We start from the raw sequence: 22,333 nt of genomic DNA, 5'->3' as shown, positions 1-22,333 counted from the left end.
GGGCTACTCCCTGGCACTGTTTAGTTACATAGCATGGGTATATCCTTAGAAGCCCAAGGAAATTTTAAATGAAGGCTATATGTTCTATGCCCAAGTAGAACCAATCCCCATATCTGGAATAAAAGTGAATATGAAGGCCCGCATGTAACCTTTGTAGAAACATCAAAGTAGACACATCAAAATTAGCGTCTTGGTCACGTGGGTCCTTTCCAAGCATCCACCGCTAAGATGAATGAACTCTTAAGTCTCAGATGGGTTTTTGGAGGTGCCTGTCACTTACTTACAGCTATTAAAGGAGACTCAGAGGGTGAAATTCCTCATGCAGATTTCTGAAATCAGGTGGAACAAATAATAATTCCAAGGGCTTATCTACACATTTTCACACCTAATTCTCAGAGAACCAGACAACAGTGGTTTGTGTGATGTCCAGATTTTACAAGTGCAGGAAGCAGAGGTGCAAGGCAATAAAGTCTATGATACAGCTGGCGATGAAATCCATGACTCCCAGGTCCACACTTTGTCCAAATAATTTTCTGTAGTATGTGCTCCAACCTCACTCATATCTCCAAGGTAAACTCAGTATTTAAAGTAACAAAAAAAATCCCCGAAACATAGTATCATCTTTTGAGTGACAATCCCAGTTCAAGCCCAGGACTTGAACTGCACTGTTCTTTTCAAAGCTTTTTTCACCTCTTTGTTCCTCAGAGAATAAATGAAAGGATTCAGCAAAGGTGTGACAATAGTGTTAAGTACATGGACAGCTTTAGTCAAATCTACTGTGTCCTTTAGGGAAGGTCTGACGTGGAGAAAAATGGTGGAACCATACCAAATAATCACAACAGTGAGATGGGAAGAGCAAGTGGAAAAGGCCCTTTGTTGGTCTATAGCTGATGGGATTCTCAGTATGGTAGAGATGATGTAAATATAGGAGAGCAGGGTTATTGTGCATGAGCCAAGGATGACAATGACTGCAATTATGAAAGCCACTAACTCAAACAGGCTGGTGTCTGTGCAAGAGAGCATGATCCATGCGGCTGCGTCACAAAAAAAGTGATTAATAACATTAGGGCCACAGAAAGACAATGTGCTGATCATGTATGTAGGTATGGTCATGGACAAGAAACCACAAAGCCATGATCCAAAGACAAGTTGAGTTAAAAGGGTGCGATTCATGATGGAGTTATAATGTAAGGGGAAACAGATTGCCAAACAACGGTCATATGCCATGGCAGCCAGGAGAAAATACTCTGTGCAGCCCAAAGAGAAAACAAAATACATCTGTAGGAGGCAATTGTCAAAGGAAATGGTTGGGTCTCTACCCAAGACGACTGCTAGGGCTTTGGGGACACAAGCTGTGGTGTACCAGATCTCCAGGAAGGAGAGGTTGCAGAGGAAAAAGTACATGGGGGTATGAAGTTGTGGATGGCTTCTCACTAAGACCATGATGGAAAAGTTTCCCAAGAGTGCCAAGATGTACATGATGAAAAAAAGCATGAACAAAGACGTTTTCAGATACTGATGGCCAGGAAAACCCAGGAGGATGAATACATGTGTGCCACTATGGTTTCCTCTCTGAACATCAGACGAAAGACTCATCTAAGTAACAAAAGACAATAAAAGAACAGAGCTTTTTTTACTTACTTACTTATTTACTTATTATTTGTTACTTATTTTCTACCTTACGTATCAGAATTCATAACCCAGATTGCCTAGAAATATACAGAAGAAAATATTCCTTAATATGTGCAAGGAAAGTAATTTCTTTCTTTCTGCCTTTTTTCTTCTTTTTTTTTTTTTTGCTTTTTTTTTTCTTTTTAAACTATTCCAAGGAAAAATAGTTTTTCCCTCTCATAAATAGATGGCTATGAGCATGGCCACCAATACTCATAGTACTAAAAAGGAAGAGAATTCCAAAAGAAATGAAGGGTCCATCCCATCACTTCATTCTTTTAGACAATTAACTAATTTTTGAAAAATGCTCAATATTTTAACTGGGATTCATCTGCATCCACTTTAGACTTTTGAAAATAAGGCATCTGATGTTGTCTATACATAGATAACTTTTTTTTTCCCCTGACATAATTTTAAGTCTGGCATATTTCAATATGAAAACAAGCAAGATCTGTATGTTTCTGACAGATGGAGGCCAGGCTGGACAGATGAATCCCACCCTGTGTCCTTGGACAGGCAAAGCAAGGAATGATGGCAGAAAGATTGACATCTGGAAATCGACTCAATCAACTGAGTGGAGAATCATATGATAATGAAGTATATACAGAGGAGGGAAGAAGAAAGAGAGGCACTGCAGGATATACGGGAATGGATGAACAGTTATATAGACAGAATAGACACATAAGCTCAGAAATAAATGGAGAAGAGATAGCAAAGAATAAAGATGGGTGTAATGCACACACACACACAAAAACCCTTGCATCAGAACGAAGGGATAGATAGAAAGGTAAAGAGGTAGTATATACACATAAAATCAGAATAATTCAGATTGGAAGAGATCTCAGGAGGACCTCCTGCTTGAAGAAGGGTCAGCTACAATTCCAGGGCTTTACGTGCACAGGGATGGATAAAGGAAGAGAAAAATGAACGTATATACAGTGTCAGAGAGACAAAACAGAGGCAAACAGAATTAGAGAGAATTTAGCTTTCACTTTCATAGTATTACAAAGCTCTACATCATGGTGAGAGACAACAATAAGTGCCAAACCAGTATTTTTCTTTCAAAATCACAAATATCTCTGTGAAAAAGCAGAGCATTTCTGAAGCCTGCTTTTCAGCCACTTACCTTGGGGGAAAAAGCATGACTCTAGCATAGCTCCAAGGTACAAATATTTTCTGGACTGGCCCCTCCCCAAGGAATTAAAGTCCCCAGAGTTTTCACAGTCAGTTGCTGTGAAAACATGCAATTACTGCTCAATTAAGAAAGGAACTATTTCCACTCAACTTTGAATCATTAAAGTAAATTTGATTTTGCACATTGTTTTGCTCTTGTTTCCCATAATCAGAGAGCTGTTGAATGTCCAGATGAACCTTTCACCAACTTTTATAAGGGACTAAAATATAATTTCAGGATATTTTCAATAAAAATTCAAAATATAGTTTTGGTACAGACCAAAAAAAAGAAAGATAAAATAATCTCTAGTATTGTACCTAAGTAGAACATATATTCAAAAATAGTGCTGATCAAATTAAATTTAATATTTATCTTCAAGGTTTAACATTATTTCTACTTTAAGTTCTGATTTGCAGCAAATATGACTAAAGCAATAATCAGTATGTGATCTTTTATAAATGTATACAGTTGACCTGGATTCGGTAATATCCCTAAATGTGAGGGTTTAAATTATTCTCACCTATTTTTAGCCATCTAAAACTTGCTTGCCCGTATCTGGTACAGTTACATGTGGTTCTCTAGAATTATTGGAAAAAACAGGAACTTTGAGAACATGTTTCATTTGACCTCTTTAGAAATTTACCTTGGTAGTTAATCATTCTCCAGAACAATCTGGGGAACTACTTCATTGATTAACAGTGGAGCCAATCCCTACCATGATATGTCTGACTTCCAGGTAGCAAAAATTAAATGGGATGAATCCCATCTGTGGTTTAAATTTTGAGCACTTGCTGAAGAAAATTGAGGTAAATACATTTCAGCTTGACTGAAAATACTGTAATGTACCTAGCTGGTATTTTCTATCGTGTAAAGGAGTTTGGTGCCTCTTTATCTTGGGCTCTTTTGAACACCATAACCTCCTCTGAAGACTTCTGTTGAACCAACGCAAAACACTTCTTAGGAAGAAATGTCATCTATCCTTATTGTTAAAATCTTGATACCTTAAGTCCCATAAGCCCATAGTTTTTAGCTGAAAGTTGCAAGTTTATTGAGTAATAAGACTTTCGTCAGTTAAACACGTGCCTATCCGAGACTGAATCAAAGCTGTGTGAAATGGTCAGGCCCTCTAACTCCTGTCCTTGTGCAACTTGGTAAGGACAACATTCTGTGAGGTGAATGACCATCCAGATTGTAGAGGATCTGAATGTTTCAGAGGTTTTGTAGCTAGCTCCTTTCCTTCCATTGCTTTGACTTTATTTCGGTGTCTCAAGACGGACTGTCCTTTCCATTTTTCTCTTGCCTAGCTGTGAGGCCTACTTTCTAGCATGTTCATTTTGGTTCCATTGGTAATATTGTTGTTTTATAGATTTTATGCACTGCTTAATATGTATTGCTTAATACTGAGGAGGCATCTACTAATTCTTCGGACAGATGTTTCAGTCCTTTATTTTGTCCACTTTGCAATGCACAAATCATAGTATCATATCACGGATCAACTGTTGTTCAGAATCGATGCAGCTATTACATCCATTAATCTGAGGGATAGAGCTCTTTCTCTGATAGAGCCCTCCGATAAAGTATTGACATAAATTTTTTGACAGATGAAGTGTGAAGCTGCAATTTCCACTCTTTTTATCAATTATTGTGGTTTTTTCAATATAGACCACCTAATATTTCCAAAGTGAAAACAAAGTTTTTACAAAATAAAGGTATTTTTTCTTTCCTTTGCTGTTTGTTTAACATATTTTGAGTTCATTCACCGTCATAGTTCCATGAAATGCAGTCTGTAAAAAATAAGACAAATGGAAAATTGATTATGGTGGGAAAGGGAATTCATTCTTCTTTAATTATCTAAATAATTGCATTCATCTTCAACGGTTCTGAGAATTTGAGCAATTAAACTTGAGTCACCAGGGGTTTACTCAATACACAAGCACAAGGGAACCAATTCATCTAACTAAAGAAAGACATTCTCATATGGGCTCTCTAAAATCTGAATTTATTGAATAATTTAGCTCAACAAACAAATCATCTTACCATTCCATCCCAGTTTTCTCATGGCTGGCTTTACAAATGTTTAAGCCTTCAAACACTACAAATCACCTCAGGGCCATCTCCATCTGGACAACTCCTAATCCAATGACAATTTGGCACACTTACAGCAACCAAACTCCTCGATCCCAGATTGTGCCATAATCTTTACTAACCCAGACTGCTCTCAGATCTACTCAATGAGTGACAAAACATCTTCAGAAAACGGGTGGTTTTGCCAGCTCTCTTAGTTTTACTCTTCCAAATGCTACTTTACCACTAAGTATTTTTAGTTACTTTCATTAATCACTTTAGTGATTGTAACCCTAAGGGAGTGATAGGTGACGCACGAAGATGGGTATCTAAAGAGTTAGTACAAATGGTCCATTAAATGGAAAGACTTCTGTTCCATTGAAAATAGAAGCAGCTAAATAGATATATTTTATTACAGACATTTAAATTTTGTATGGGTGAAGTAAGGTGCACTGTTTCCCTCTAAGAGCAATAAAGACCCCTAAGACTTCAGGTAAGTTTTGTCTTTTTTCCTGACCTTTATCATCCCAACAGTGGGACCTGTTTCTGACAACAAGCACTGTCATCATCCGCCTTTGAAATATTGGTGCTGGCTGCTAGCTGTTACATAGAGAAAACCAAAGAACAACAACAACAACAACAAACCCTCAGAGAAAATAAAACATAATTTTCTGAAGGACTTTCAGTGAAGAGAACATGTTGTGCAATGAGGGTATCACCATTCCCCTGATATCAAGTGCTCTGTCTTTCTGACTAGCAGCGCAATGTGTAAGGACTGTGGTAATTGATAAACTGTTGTTGATAGGAAGCCCATGGGGCAACTGGAGGGGGATGTGAAATAAGCCTCTTGGATGAAGGATTCACTTGTAGTTCATAAACAAGGGATGCATCTTCCAGTAAATGTGAAGCTTTACAATGCAGTCCTAAAAGAGATCAAGATGGCATTATTGCTAATCACAATTTGCAAAAGATGGAGTGTGGTTTTTCACTATAGTGGAATTCTACAGCTGGTAGAACTGGGTGTGGATTGATGAGGGTGTTTGTTTTGTGAAGTCTAATGATACTTAGAATTTCCTCTGTTTGAAGCCAAATGACCAATGATTTCAGTAGGAACTGACACATATAAGTACAAGTTACGCACCTGAATGCCTCTAACTTCTTTAAAATTACTCCTGTGGCTGCTGAATCACACACAGGTGGTGAATTCACTCACTGAAATCCACTTCATCATAAACCAGACTTCTAAGAGAAGTCCTATTGAGCTGCCTGGGTATCTCCACTGATGGGAAGGGGAGCTCACATTTACATAAATGATTCAAAGTAGGTAAAATAAGATGAGAAAAATCTCTGTTTAGAGGTATTTATGTTTTGAAAGTCTTGTGTATTATCTCTTTGGTTTTATTTGTTTGTTTAATTAATTAATTAATGTCTTGGGAAAGTGGGGAAAATGTTGTACAAACAGGGAATATGACATTGTCTGTTTCTGTCAATAGGTCTGTTCAGTTTGTTCCACTGGCTGGTTATTGACTATCAAAGAAGTACAGTGTAAAATGAGTTTCTTAGATTTTGTTTACACACTTGTGAGAGGGAAGAGCGTTAGTCTAACATAAACCAGACGTCAGCAATGTGTGCATGTATATCTGTACTAGCCTGCCTAGACCATGAACATGGATAGTTCATGAAAACAAACAGTCATTTCTAGAATGTGGGTCGTTGGACAGTTCAAACATTGTCCTCATACAATCAGATAATTATGCCCTAGAAGTGCTTGTTTCTCCCCACCGATTGTGAAAGTTTAGACAGTTTGCTCAAGTATAGGCATGTGAATATGGACAGATCAATTTCACTTCATTCCCAGTGTACAAAATGAAGGAGAAGCTCCTTATTTTTACCACAGTAAACCCGTGAACCTGTCCTGTCTGAGACATAAGTAGAGAACAGTTCAATACGTTCTTTGGTTGGTACATTCTGCGTGTGTTGACAGATGGGTCATGGCTGAAAAAAAAGAGAGAGAAGCAATCTGTGGCAGAAGAATTCATGAGCACAAGCCTTATGAGGAGCGGCTGAGGGAACTGGCGTTGTTTAGTCTGGAGAAGAGGAGGCTGAGGGGAGACCTCATCGCGCTCTACAACTACCTGAAAGGAGGTTGTAGTGAGGTGGGGGTTGGTCTCTTCTGCCAAGTAACTAGCAATAGAACAAGAGGAAATGGCCTCAAGTTGCGCCAAGGGAGGTTTAGATTGGACATTAGGAGAAATTTCTTTACTGAAAGAGTGGTCAGGCCTTGGAACAGGCTGCCCAGGGAAGTGGTGGAGTCACCATCCCTGGAAGTATTTAAAAGACGTGTAGATGAGGCCCTTAGGGACATGGTGTAGTGGGCATGGTGTGTTGGGTTGATGGTTGGACACGATGATCTTAGAGGTCTTTTCCAACCTGTATGATTCTATGATTCTACGATTCTATGAATTCATTCTTCTGGGCTTCCCTGGCAACCAGTGTTTGCAGATCACCCTCCTTCCGCTCTTTTCTCTAACATGCATACTAACAGTATTGGTAAATATGGCCATCATAGTGCTAGTGTGGGTCTGTCCATTCCTGCAGACTCCAATGTACTGCTTCCCTGGCAGCCTCTCCTTTCTGGAGATCTGGTACACTACAGCTTGTGTGCCCAAAGCCCTTGGAGTGTTGCTTGGAAAGAGTCAAACCATCTCCTTCATCAGCTGCACCTTGTAGATGTGCTTCATCTTCTCCTTGGGCTATCTGGAATGTGCTGTCTTGGCTGTCATGTTTATGGTCGCTATCTGGCCATATGCTACCCTTTACACTACGGTGTCCTCACGTGCAACCCCTTGTGCACACAGCTGGCCATTGGCTCCTGGATGTTCAGTTTCCTGGATGTCACTATCCCAGCCTCTCTAATCTTCACCTCATTCTTCTGCGGCCCCAACATCATCAACCCCTTTTCTTTTGGTGACACAGATTCATGGATTTCTTTCTCCAGGTCTGACACTCCTTTTGTTGAAATGGCATGTCTTGTCACCCTCTGCACGTCTATACTTGCCTCTTTAGTGAGAACATTCATATCGTACATGTATATCATTTCCGCTATCTTGGGGATCCCATGAGCCCAAGGTTGGCAAAAAGCTTTTTGTACATGCTCAGCTCATCTTATTGTTGTGATTTTGTGGTATGACTCCAACATCTTTCTGTACATCAGGTGCTATCATGAGACTTCTCTGATTTGAACAAAACTGTGACTATTGTGACTCCCATCTTGAATTCTTTCATTTACACTCTCTAGGAACACAGGGGTGAAGAAAGCCTTGAGAAAAGCACTAGGCAGACATGACAATGCCTTAAACTGATTGCAGAGAAAAGTAGATGGAATCACCATAAACATAGAATGCAGTGTTTTACTGTATGCAGTCTTCAGTGGTTTTCCTCTTCCCTATCTTTAAATGTTGGAGCAGACATCTACCGCTGAGCTAACTACTCAGGTTCTCTTTACAGTCACTGCAAAGAAAGACCATTACTGTGTGTAGTTAATCAGGCATGGTTTAGATGTTATGTCTATGATATGTGTCAGTCAAATGATGTCCTAGAAGTTCTTTTCCTCTCTGCTGCCTATGAGGAGATTTTAACTCAGCTGCAGAAGTCTGCCTATAGGTAGTTGCATTTGATCAGATTAATGCCATCCATGTAATATTCTCACCTAATTGACAAAATTCCCTGCAAGGCAAAATGTCTGCATCAACCTTGATGGATGAGAAAAGAAAGATTTCTTCTCTGCCAAGGTTTAGTAGTTAGTGTTCTGAAGTCCTGTCAAGTTTTCTTGGCCTTACAAGAATGAAACATTGTTCATCTGATGAAGAAGAATCACATGCTCCACTTAGTCTGATGATTTAAAATATGTGTCATCTCCAAATACCACAATCAAAATGACAAAATTAATTGTTAGCTTGAAAGTATCACTTTTGCATATGAAATCAATAGCCTGTTAGAGAGTTTAAGTAAAATTTTGTTTTACTGAAATTTTGTTAATATTGAGACAGACTCTAAATATGCTTTTGGAGTTGTTCATGCCCATGGAGCGATACGGAAAGAGCGAGAACTTTTGTCTGCCAGTAGCTCACCTATAAAGTATGGAACAGAGGTTTTAAATTTATTGGAAGCAGTACAAGAAAAACCCAAAGAAGTTGCTGTGATTCATTGTAAAGTGCATCAAAGAGGAAACTCAAAAGTGATACAAGGAAACTGAAAGACAGATGAAGCTGTCAAGCGTGTGGTGCTAAATACCACAATCTATGTTTTAATTCCATCAAAAGAAATTCAAATAGAATCCCCAAATTATAACGAAAAATAAATAAATTGGCTGAGCTATTACAGTGTAAAAAGAAGGATCAAGGATGATGGATTACTTCACATGGACAATGTATAGTAACTCCCAAAATCATGAAGAAATTGATGGTCACAACCCATGCTGAGACACATATGGGAGCAGAAGCAATGGTCGAGTCGGTAAAACGATATGCAATAGGAACTAAAATGTTATTGATTGCTAAAAGTGTGAGTAATAAATGTGAGATTTGTGTTAGGAACAATCCAAAAATACAAATGCGACCCCCTCCTGGAGAGATAAGGAAAGGCATAACTCCTGGTGAGTATTGGCAATTAGATTTTTCAAAGTTACCAAAGTGCAACCTTCTCTGGATGGCCAGAAGCTTTCCCGTGTGGAACCTACAAGGCAAAAGAGGTAACAAAACACTTCCTAAAAGAAATTATTTCAAGATTTGGAGTCCCTTTAGAGATGTCCTCTGATAGAGGCCCACATTTTGTAGCGGAGGTTATTAAGAATGTGAGTAAGACACTAAGAAGATCACAATTTGGTAGACAAGTAGAGAGAATGAACCAAATATTAAAGAGGCAAATTTCTAAAATATGTCAGGAAGCTCAGTTGAAATGGATCGAAGCTTTACCACTTGCCTTGTTAAGAATTAGGGTAACTCCAAGAGCGAAAGAAAAAGTAAGTCCATTTGGAATTCTGTATGGCAAACCTTCTAATGTCAATCTAACAGGAAGGTTTGAACAAATGCACGTGATAGGAGAAAAAGTGTTAACTGAATCTCTCTTGTCTTTGAGTAAAATGGCCAGTTCTTTACACAAATATGTTCTTTTGAGGACACTTCTACCCCTTGAATTTCTCGTACATTCATTACACCAGAATAAAGAAAATACCTCCTAGACCATGGACATCTACACTTAAGGAACCATTGAAATTAACTTTAAGACGTACTTGATGAGTCACCGGAGATGTTGTTAAATTATTTGTGATATTTAAAATATTTATTGTTAGAAGGGAAACCAAATTAATTAGGAATTGTGGGTTTAGGAGTAGAAAATGTGGAGCCTGTTGATATTAGTTATGGCCATCAGTAAAGCTTAATTCCAATTTCTATTGCCAAAATGGAATAGAAATCGAAATACCTGGGAACTTTTAACCGGAGAAGTAAATTTTCATGGCTTCCAAATTTAAATTGGCTCAGACAGTTCTTGTTTGCAATACTGATTGTGATCTTAGTTATAATTATAAGTGAATGGTGTGATACTCATGATGCCTAACATCATAAGTCTCAAAGGGGGGAATTGATGCAGAGGGTACAGTCTGTTACAATATCTACTATTCCATACCGCTCGCTTCTTTAATTCTAAACAATGAAGACTTGTTGCTTAGGAGTTAGATAACTAGCAGGTATTGTTGTTTGCAGGTGTGTAGCATTGTTAGACCCTAGTAATGATTAACCTTGAAATTAAGAACCATAAAGGAATGTGGTCTAGACATGGAGACAAACCTCGACCTTATAAGGACAGAAAGGAACGGATTCATGAAGAGTTTGCTACCCTACCGACCACCAGAGACCACTTGAGACCCTCAAGAAGACCCTAAAGGCTTTAGTGCACATGTGTCTAGGATGATGTAATATTATAATTAGTTCTTGGAAATTTAATGAATATGTGAAAGAGAAACTTAAAATATGTATGAGAAGCATGGATATAAACAGAAAGGTGACTAGACCAGGTGTGCTTGATTTGTGGCAAGTCCACGGAGCACCCAGGCCTGAATAAAACACTATCTCTCCTGAGCGTGTGGAATTGGTTACTTGCACGCCGGGCACGAATCCGCTTTTTGTACAACACCACCACCTCCGTGGCCTTGCCTTTATCTAACAGTGCAGCAAGAAGTTCTCATGTGAAAATCCTTTCTGTTGGTCAGTAGAAATGATGGATATAATTGTTCTCTTTTTAAAAATCCTATACTAACGCAAATGACCAAAATGGAGTAGCCCTCCCATTGACGGGATGTACGTGGCATGCTGCGTGTTGATCAGATGCCCATTTGATGCTTCACAACCTGGGGCTCCTGGTATCTGAAGTGATGCAGCTTTATCTATACTATCCTCTCCTCTCTAGTGTTAGCTCTAATAAGTAGCCTTTTAAATGATACTTGACACAGTCTGTGTGTCCGTCTTACTGGGATCATGATGACCTAGCAACTCCTGGTGCAAAACACCCTCCTATGCTTCTCCCAGCTTAATGACTAATTTCATATCCACTGTCTTAGTGTAACAAAGAAAATGAGAAGAGTGAAGAGGTAAACTAGGATCCCATGAATCCTCCAGATGGGTACATACCACAACCAGAGGAAAAAAGGAAAAATAAATGAAGTTTTAACCTTCCTTTTTAAAATGACAGGTCTCAAACCAACTTCCTTATGACCACCCATTTCCTTAACACTCAAGTATCTTCTTCCATTCCACAGTCAACCAAAGGGGTCATTGTTTTCATCTGCTCTCAATTCAGAAGCCTAAGATATAGATATGTTTACATAAATTTATTGTTTTGACTTCACACACAAACAGCATACAGCAATGGAGATGTCTAAGTGATAGTTTGTCTCTTACTACAGCAGAAATCTGGTTTAGAACATGTAAACTCTGTTTTTACTTTGCCTGTTTCACTCCATTCAATACCAGTGGAGAATAGGGTTATCAGCCCAGCCATAGTTCTTTACGTTCAAGATATCTGAAGTAAAGCAAATCATTACGCCTTCAGGCCTTCACATAAACTTTCTTCACAGAATGGAGCTGAAGAACTCATCTGGGAAATATTTTAATCAGACCTCACCAGAAGACTAATGTCTTAGATATTTGTGGGGTGCTTCTTATTAGGTCCATTATCCTCTTCTCTGATAATTTCTTGCCCTCATCACTGTGTAATTATTTTTAGATAAGCTCTACAGAAATATTTTCACAATATTCGGAGAATATTGTGACTTTCATCTTACCACAGGTAAACAGACCTGCGAAGTACAGAACTATTTCTGTATGAATGGACAGGACTTGATCTGTATGCCAAACCTACCTTAAAATGACATGAAAAATAATCTGGAAAATACCTCTTTCAAAAACCAAGAACAAACCCCAAAATAAAAATGGAATTATCTGGAGGATTGACTCAGAGCTACAAGGTAGATATGAATTTTTGGTAAGTGATGGCAAGTCATGTTGTCCTTGCAGTAATGCACAAAATATCAAAGCTACTGCTAGGTTTAATTTAATATACTTCATAAACATGTCACATATTTATATCTTTGGCTATCAGTCTTTTCAAGGCTTGTTTCACTTCTTTGTTCCTCAAGCTGTAAATCAAGGGATTCATCATTGGAAACATCAGTGTGTAAGAGAGAAAAAGCAGTTTGTTACTGCTGCTTGAATAAAAAGGTCTCAAGTAGGTCACAATGCCAGATCTGTAAACAGAGTGACCACGACCAGATGGGATGAGCAGGTAAAGAACGTTTTTCTCTTGCCCCCAGCAGTACATGCCTGTTGGAGTCAGGCCCAGAGATAGTCAAGTCTGAATGCAGATTTACTCTCAACTGAGTTTTAACTGGGGTCTGTTTCAATGCTTAATGTCCAACTGAAATGATGTCATGCCACTTAACAGCCTAAGTGGTACATTGCTTTCCTTCTGACCATGGAAGATGGGCATCATCTCTTCTGCATTTGGAGGGGCATTGAGGTGAGCGAGACAATGCAGGGTTCCTTCTGGATCTCAGTAAGAAAGGCCCCACAACAAATGGCTAGATAATAGGATACAATAAAAATGAATATGGCTAGTGAGCAAATCTTATGTCCCTTCCGATGCTGGGAATCCTGCATTCATGCAGCAACGGATGGATTTTCCCACGGTGTGCTGTATAGATCCTGTCTGTGGAGGTAGCTCTCCCTTTTGGTCATTTGATCTACTGTATAATTCCCTCAAAAGAAGACAACTCTGTTCCTAGAGGATGTTCTCATGAGAACTTGTAGCTTCACTTTTAGACACAGGCAAAGCCACGCAGGTGGTGGTGTCACCAGTACTGAGTGGAAGCTGCCTACAGGCCCCTTCCTTACCATGAGTACAGGTCATCTAAGTTTAGATGTCAAAGTAGATCATACATAGGTGTCTGAATTTATCCATAGGATAAAGCTTTGAAGGGAAGAGGACCCCAAGAAAGCTGGTTAATATTCAAGGATCACCTCCTCCAAGCTCAGGAGCGATGCATCCCAACAAAGAGGAAGTCAGGCAAAAACACCAGGAGGCTTGCATGGATGAACAACTGGACACACTCAAATGCAAAAAGGAAGCCTACAGAGCATGGCAGCAAGGACAGGTAGCCTGGGAAGAATACAGAGAAATTGTCCAAGCAGCCAGGGATTAGATTAGGAAAGCTAAAGACCTGATAGAATTAAATCTGGCCAGTGGCATCAAGGGCAACAAGAAAAGCTTGTATAGGTACGTCGGGGATAAAAGCAAGACTAGGAAAAATGTGGGGCCTCTCTGGAACAAAATGGGAGAGCTGGTTACCCGGGATATGGAGAAGGCTGAGGTACTCAATGACTCTTTTGCCTTGGTCTTCACCGGCAAGTGCTCAAGACTCAGCACCCAAGCCGCAGAAGGCAAAGGTGGGGACTGGGAGACTGAAGAGCTGCCCACTGTAGGAGAAGATCAGGTTCGACACCATCTAATGAACCTGAAGGTGTACAAGAAGAACGGGCGGGGAAGACGTCTGGCCTGGCTGAACAGGGAGCTCTGGCTGGGACTCAGGAAAAAAAGGAGAGTTTATCACTTGTGGAAGAAGGGGCAGGCAACTCAAGAAAAGTACAGGGATCGCGTTAGGTCATGCAGAGAGAAAATTAGAAAGGCAAAAGCCCAGCTAGAACGCAATCTGGCCACTGTCGTAAGAGACAACAAAAAATGTTTTTACAAATATATTAATGACAAAAAGAGAGCCAAGGAGAATCTCCATCCTCTATTGGATGCGGGGGGGAACGTTGTGCCACCGAGGATGAGGAAAAGGCTGAGGTACTCAATGCTTTCTTTGCCTCAGTCTTGAATAGTCAGAGCAGTTATCCTCAGGGTACTCAGCCCCCTGAGCTGGAAGACAAGGACGGCGAGTAGGATAAACCCCCCATAATCCAAGAGGAAGCAGTTAACGACCTGCTACGCCACCTGGACACTCACAAGTCTATGGGGCTGGATGGGATCCACCCGAGGGTACTGAGGGAGCTGGCGGGGGAGCTTGCCAAGCCACTCTCCATCATTTACCAGCAGTCCTTGTTAATTGGGGAGGTCCCGGACGACTGGAGGCTCGCCAATGTGACGCCCATCTATAAGAAGGGCCAGAAGGAGGATCCGGGGAACTACAGGCCAGTCAGCCTGACCTCAGAGCCGGGGAAGATTATGGAGCGGTTCGTTTTGAGGGCGCTCACGAGCCATGTGGGGACAACCAGGGGATCAGGCCCAGCCAGCACGGGTTCATGGAAGGCAGGTCCTGCTTGACCAATCTGATCTCCTTCTATGACCAGGTGACCCGCCTCGTGGATGAGGGAAAGGCTGTGGATGTGGTCTGCCTGGACTTCAGTAAAGCCTTTGACACTGTCTCCCACAGCATTCTCCTAGAGAAGCTGGCGGCTCACGGCCTAGACAGGTACACTCTTCGCTGGGTAAAAAACTGGCTGGACGGCCGAGCCCAGAGAGTTGTGGTCAACGGAGTTAAATCCAGTTGGCGGCCGGTCACGAGCGGTGTTCCCCAGGGCTCAGTACTGGGGCCGGTTCTATTTAATATCTTTATCAATGATCTGGATGAGAGGATCAAGTGCTCCCTCAGTAAGTTTGCAGACGACACCAAGCTGGGCGGGAGTGTTGATCTGCTCGAGGGTAGGAAGGCTCTGCAGAGGGACCTGGACAGGCTGGATCGATGGGTTGAGGCCAATTGTATGAGGTTCAACAAGGCCAAGTGCCGGGTCCTGCACTTCGGCCACAACAACCCCATGCAACGCTACAGGCTTGGGGAAGAGTGGCTGGAAAGCTGCCTGGAGGAAAAGGACCTGGGGGCGCTGGTCGACAGCCGGCTGAACATGAGCCGGCAGTGTGCCCAGGTGGCCAAGAAGGCCAACGGCAAAAATACTATTTTCTGTATCAGAAACCGTGTGGCCAGCAGGAGCAGGGAGGTGATCGTGCCCCTGTACTCGGCACTGGTGAGGCCGCACCTCGAATCCTGTGTTCAGTTCTGGGCCCCTCACTACAAGAAGGACATTGAGGTGCTGGAGCGTGTCCAGAGAAGGGCAATGAAGCTGGTGAAGGGCCTGGAGCACAAGTCTGATGAGGAGTGGCTGAGGGAACTGGGACTGTTCAGTCTGGAGAAGAGGCGGCTGAGGGGAGACCCCATCGCGCTCTACAACCACCTGAAAGGAGGTTGTAGCGAGGTGGGTGTTGGTCTCTTCTCCCAAGTAACTAGCGATAGGACGAGAGGAAATGGCCTCAAGTTGCATGAAGGGAGGTTTAGATTGGACATTAGGAAAAATTTCTTTACTGAAAGAGTGGTCAGGCCTTGGAACAGGCTGCCTAGGGAAGTGGTTGAGTCACTGTGCCTGGAAATATTTAAAAGACGTGTAGATGAGGCGCTTAGGGACATGGTTTAGTGGGCATGGTGGTGTTGGGTTGACGGTTGGACTTGATGATCTTAGAGGTCTTTTCCAACTTTAATGATTCTATGATTCTATGATTTAGTCTTCCAAGAGTGAGTGGGAGCAAAATGTGTTATTTGGTGAATTTGCTTAAACAGAAAAATGATCATAATGAGCAAGGAAAAAAGCCTCTCATGGGAGTTGCCTCCACTGTTGCTTTTTAGGGACAAATACTAGAGACAAGCCTGAGTGCCATTCTATGAGCTGCCTTCTTTTGCAGTCCGATCGTACAACCACCATCTTGTAACAATGGACTCTGTCAGTCATCTCCAGTGCGAACCTTCTGCCAGGACATCCTGAGGACTGAGAAGCTCCTCAGAACAACCAGATCTCCAACGGCCTCTGAGTGTGCATCTGTGCACATTTGTGTGTACGCATGTACATGTATGCTCGTGTGTACATGCACGTGGGAGGACTCTTTGCTCAGACCCTATTGAGAACTTCTTGCATGTTTGGGTAGGTGGTAGAGGTGCCCGCAGTGTGCTGGAGCTTGGTCTTGGACTGTGCTCTGTGGGAATGGGTTGCCCTTGCCCTTCTCAGCTGGTGCAGGGATGACCTACCTGCTGTTAGACCATCATTTGCCCCAGCAGGAATAGGCCACTTGAATCTTTGTGATCCTCCTCCTGCCCTGAGTGACATCTGTGGAAGAGACCGTTCCCTGCTCTCCTCATCTCTCATGCCGCCCTCATTCAAGGCCACCTGCACCTTTGTAACACTCCTAATTTTAGAAAAATGCAGTAAAGACATCTGCATTTTAGCTAGTTGTCCTTTTTCTCTAGATAATGAAGAGAAACAGGCACTTCTTGAGAATAGGTCATCTGTCCTACTTTAAATTCCTAATTTAGGATCAGGGTCTAACAGAATACCGTGTCCTTTTCTTTCTGGTGATACACACTATTAAAAAGGCCATGGAACAGCCAATCTAAACTACATCCACAGAATATGACAGAAGCATATAAAAAAGCTTTACAGAAAAAAGCTACAAAAAATGCAGTTGTTAAAACCACAATTAGACATTAGACGCAGAGGGAGGGGTAGTGATGATGTTATTTAAGTAGCACTTGGGAAACAGTCAAGACTGCAAGAGAGATGACTTCTCAACATTTTCAAGCTGGAGGGATTGAAACCTGTAGTGCCCTTACTGTTATTGTATAGTGTACAGGTGGGGATGGGGGTATGGTGTTCTCTAGGCATCCTGCTAAAGCTGAGCTGCAGTGCAGAAAAGACAGAAAAATTAATTTTAACTGTATATTTTTACTTTTCTGAAAGGGGGAACTTAAGGCATAGTTTACCTCCTTCTCTGCTAGTAAATGTAAATGCAGTTTTGTTTGTTTGTGTGTTTGTTTTCTTCAGCTCTTGGCTGAAGAAAAGGATATGTTATTGTAGGTAGTCTCATTTCCTAGGAGAGACTGGTTGTCATTGCTTATGGACTATTCAGAAGGATAAACAGCAGGTTCCAAACCTCCGCAAGAGATGGAAAGTTGCATTAGGCATCCTCCTGGTAGGACCTAACTATATTTTACTGAATGAAAACAGGACTCTCCGCGTAAGAATGCAGCAGCAGAGGTCCTCAATTAGCTGTTCCAATGCACTTCTATATTTAAGAACAAAAGACTGAATTTCAGTAAGCCTCTGTATGCATCTAAGAGTAATTAGGCTCCCTTTTTGAGACTTCGGTTTATTCATCGTCTTTCTAAAAGGTAGAAGCTACTTCTAGGAGTTTGAGCCCAATATCTCTGAGAAAATTCTTGCAAGCAAATTTAGCTAATGGAAATACAGATACACTTCCCCTGTGGCAGCCTCATTTGAATGAATATTAGGATTTAAAATTGACTTCAGGTTTTTATGCTTGAAATGTTAGAAGAAAATAAGCAGATGAAAAATAGTCATCCTAGATCCACCAGCTTGGGAGAGGTGAGACTGCCACTGCTCCATGTCCCCAGGTCTAACCAGTAGAGAGGCTGAAGATGTGTTCCCAGCAGGCACACGTACAAACACACCCATGTATACTACATATATACATATATATATACATATATTCACGGTCAGCCACACAGATCACACACAGACACTCAGACCACTCATACAAACACAGCATCAATGGCCTCATCCTGCTCCACTCTCTGTCTGGACAGAATGGAAGTGCACTGTTGAGAATATATACATATATAGATATGTACAAGGTGGATCCTTCCAGTAGCTGGGCTCAGACACTCAGTCTGCCCAGTAGCTGACCCCTGGATCCCAGTCTCCCCAGTTGCTGGCGTCTGGACATATGAACCCCTCAGGCCACAGCTCTACTCCAGTTGCTGGTACAGACTGTTGCAAACACACACAGATCTGGCCAGGACTCTCCAGGTCCCAATAGCTGATCCTGCTGTGCTCTCACCCCTATAAACCCACAGGCACTCTCACACCCAGAGCCCACCGGGATTCTCCTGGTCCCATAGCTAACCCGCTGTGCTCTCACCCCTATAGACACACAGGTGCTCTCATACCAAGAGCTGCCCTTAGAGACCCTCTCGCCCTCTTCCTCCCGGGCCGCTTAATCTACTCACCAGCTCATCTGGGTTGATTTTCCCTAGCTATCACACACTCCCTGGCATACCCACACTCACTCCAGTTGCTGCCCTATGGACACATGGACCTTCTGACCCATGGTCTGGCTCCAGGTGCCACACTCACACTCCCATACACACACGTGTACACTGAGTAGGAAGCTCTCACCCAAGACAGAATCAGAAAGGATTTTTATAAGAAGACAGGATAGACTGTGCTGATCAGGGCAGGACATGGCCAAACAAGTGCACTGACAAGCCAACTATTTACACATGACCGGTCCTTTTTCATCCCCTTCCCCGTCTATTTTCCCACTATTGTTCCTCTCCAAATAACCTAGACACCTCCTTGTCCTGCCTTTGGTTCCTCCCCTAAGTATCCCATAATAAGTCCTGTATGATCCTCTATTGCTTTTCTCCTGCATCCCATAATGTGTCCCAGCCCTAGGCAGCAGTGCCCCTTCGTCCCAAAGGTGATCTGGAAAGCTGCTCCCGATGACTCATAATGATGGGTGTCATACCTGGACAGTGGGGCTGATGACTTTGCTGGGGCAGCCCTGGGAGGGGCCTGGACATAGCACTCCTTCCTCAGGAGTCCTTGGTTTGAGTTCCCACTGCCACTGTGCGTATCTGTGCTCATCTGGGCTTGTGCAAAGTGGCCTTTGATGGGTTGATGGCCCCTGTGATGGGCCTGAACACAGCCCAGCAGGCTATTATTTGGGCTCCCTTCAGCCATTGTCTCTCAGCTCCTTTGTGTGTGCACAGAGGAGCTTTATCATATAGCCTAACACAAAAGTATCACCATCACCCCACGGCTTCTACTCAACAACGCTCTTACATCTTCCCATGCCTATATCAATGTGTGCAACATGTACTTTTCATATCACTGTTAAAATGCTATTATGAATGAGTAACACATATTATGACTGAATACCACACAGTCCTCATAGTGTTTCTTGCATTTTATGCTGTAAAAATACTAAAGAAATGAACCATGGAGGCCCTGTCCAAGAGCTATATGCTAATGACTTGTATAATCCTCTGTAAACAGTATTTGCCCTGAAGAATGTGAGTGCCGGTTAGTTGCAGCACCTGGCTGTTGGACCAGTCAATGGTCTTAGGCCGGATGCTTTTAGGAAAATGCATCTAGCCAAACATAATTTATTATACATTTTCATATATGTATACATACCAATATATAGACCAGTATGTAAAAATACGTATGTGTATGTATGTACGTGTATAAATATATATATATAATCTCTCTCTATATATACATGTGTATGAATCACCTCTTTGTACCTTAAAGTTGGTCTGCACTTTCTTTATAATAGAAATGTATTTTTTATTGCTTTCCCATTGCCAAAGAAATCAGAAAGCAAAAAATTCTGAGTTTGTAAACTTCATCTTTTAGATATTTAAATCTAATACAGTCACTCTGGATGGATTACTGTAAGCAGAAATTAACATCTCTGATAGCTGTGTTAGTCTTCTTTCTTAAGTCAATGATGAGAAATAGATACTCCTAAAGAATGATTCCTCTGTTTATCTTTGACTGGTAACTTACATCAGGATGGCCCTCCAGAAGTGACTGTTTCTTCCCATTATCCATAAAGGGATCATTCTTTGATTGACTTAGACTTGAAGGTCAAATTTTAGGCAGTTAAAACTCAGTAGTGTTGTCCGAAAAGCGGATTCGTGCCTGGCGTGCAAGTAACCAATTCCACACGGTCAGGAGAGATAGTGTTTTATTCAGGCCTGGGTGCTCAGTGGACTTGCCACAAATCAAGCACACCTGGTCTAGTCACCTTTCTGTTTATATCCATGCTTCTCATACATATTTTAAATTTCTCTTTTACATATTCATTACATTTCCGAGAACTAATTATAATCTTACATCATCTTAAACACGTGCGCACTAAAGCCTTTAGGGTCTTCTTGAGGGTCTCGGGTGGTCTCTGGTGGTCGTTAGGGTAGTGAACTCTTCATGAACTTATTTCCTCTTTACCTTATAGGGTCGCAATTTGTCCCTGAGCCATGCTTGGACCATGTTTGTTTATAGTTTCCAAGGTTATTCTTCACTAGAGCCTAACGATGCTTCCAGGATACACAATTTAGACTAGTTACAATTCTACACACCTGCAAACACAACACCTGTTAGTTACCTAACTTCTAAGCAACAAGTCTTCATTGTTTAGAATTACAGAAGCGAACAGTAAAATTACAGAAGCAAGCAGTATGGAATAGTAGATACTGTACCTACTACATCAGTAGGAGTTGATCTCGTGGAGATGACTTATCCCAGCTAACATCTGCAAATGTGGTGTGTTGTGTTCATAAAGAAGGAAACTAAGAAAAGGCAAAACTATGTAGAGAAATGTTGTAAAAGCAGAAATGTAAAATAATATTTCACACTCCTATCTATTTTCCAAGAAGAACATAACGCAGCTTTTCCTCATTTGTTTTTGGTCTTGAAAGAACTTACCACATTAATTCATTTACCATTTCTTGGTGGATGAGTGTGGCTAGTGTAGAACATCATTAGAGTTTCACTGTGTCATACTCAAAGACTTTTATGAAATTATATGAGAGTTTCCCTGTTGATCTTTTACACATCCTTTGTTCTTGCCTTTCCGCCTGCTCAGTAAATAACTGTGACTACACCTGAAAAGCGCTAGATTGTCTAGATTCATGTCATTTCTCTCTTGGGAAAAAACCTGGCATCTCCCTTCATCTAGCTGCTCTTCATCATTTGCAAAATAACTCCCTTAGCACTTTTTCTAGAGGCACTTAAAATTGTGGTTGTGGGAGGATCTTAAGAGTAATGTTTATTTTTAGACAATAAGAAAGTTGAATAAGGCCAGAGAACTCTCTTGAGAGTAGAATACTCAGGAGAGAAAATACATCTAACTTCCATTTTTTGCCACTTATTTGCCATTCCAGAATGGTAAGCATCTCATATAGGTCCTGTGTCTTATCTACCAAACCTGTTCAGTTGTCCGAGGGGTCATAATGTGTCTAAACTGGCAATAGATGCCTTTGTTATGAAAATGAAACTTGCTGTACCTATCTAGATCCTATTTATAGGCAACAGAGTCACAATACAGGACACAGTTTATTGACTAACTGAACAGGCATACAAATATGTCCTATAGGCATTACTCAAAGCAGATGTTTCAGTGTGTGATTCACCTCCATAGAAAATGCCTCATGTTACCTATTTTCTGCATACTATAGATATCTGTGCTGGTACATGTAGCTCTAAGAACTCTCCTTCAGGCTTCTTGAGGAGCGGTTCAGGTCATCATGGTTAGCATAAGCTCTTCTTCCAGGAACAGAGCAACTCCACACAAGTCAGTGTGCAAGACAGATAGAATGAGAATGAGCCTGTTCTCTAGGACCAGACAGCTACATACAGTCTCACTGAATGTGGTGGTTCCCTGAGTAACAAACCCTTCCTGTAAAGACATGCCACCATAGAACAAGCAGAAGGATTTGACCTCCCATGAGATAGAGCAGGAAAGAGAAGGTAAGAAGAGGTGGAGAAGAGAAAAGGAAAGCTGTAATGTACCATGTAATGGTTACTTGGGAAGACAAACACCATAACGCTGAACATCCCCCATTTCTTCCTTCTTTCCCCCAGCTTTTATTGCTGAGCAAGATGTCATATGGTATGGAACATTGCTTTGGTCAGTTGGGGTCAGCTGTCCTGGCTGTGTCCCCTCACAGCTTCTTCTGCACCCCCAGCCTACTCGCTGGCAGGGCAGTGTGAGAAGCAGAAAAAGCCTTGATGCTGTGTAAGC

At 41.5% G+C, this 22,333-nt stretch overlaps 1 protein-coding gene and 1 pseudogene across 1 annotated transcript; both read right to left on the bottom strand.

Annotated features, from left to right (window-relative positions):
- Positions 1-22,333, bottom strand: part of LOC142091706 (von Willebrand factor A domain-containing protein 5A-like) — a 521,312-nt pseudogene that overhangs the window by 406,632 nt on the left and 92,347 nt on the right.
- LOC142091657 (olfactory receptor 6F1-like) lies at positions 643-2,684 on the bottom strand. The gene has a single exon (XM_075171053.1). It carries the CDS (start codon positions 1,594-1,596, stop codon positions 643-645), a length of 954 nt encoding a protein of 317 aa, XP_075027154.1. The 5' UTR covers positions 1,597-2,684.

This window comes from Calonectris borealis, chromosome 22, assembly GCF_964195595.1.
Source record: "Calonectris borealis chromosome 22, bCalBor7.hap1.2, whole genome shotgun sequence".
Lineage (NCBI taxonomy): Eukaryota > Metazoa > Chordata > Aves > Procellariiformes > Procellariidae > Calonectris > Calonectris borealis.
This window is presented reverse-complemented; position numbering and strand designations above follow the sequence as displayed.

Bases quoted from the DNA above. Each gene is read 5' to 3' on its own strand.
- LOC142091657 (XM_075171053.1), bottom strand. From the start codon at position 1,596: ATGAGTCTTTCGTCTGATGTTCAGAGAGGAAACCATAGTGGCACACAT.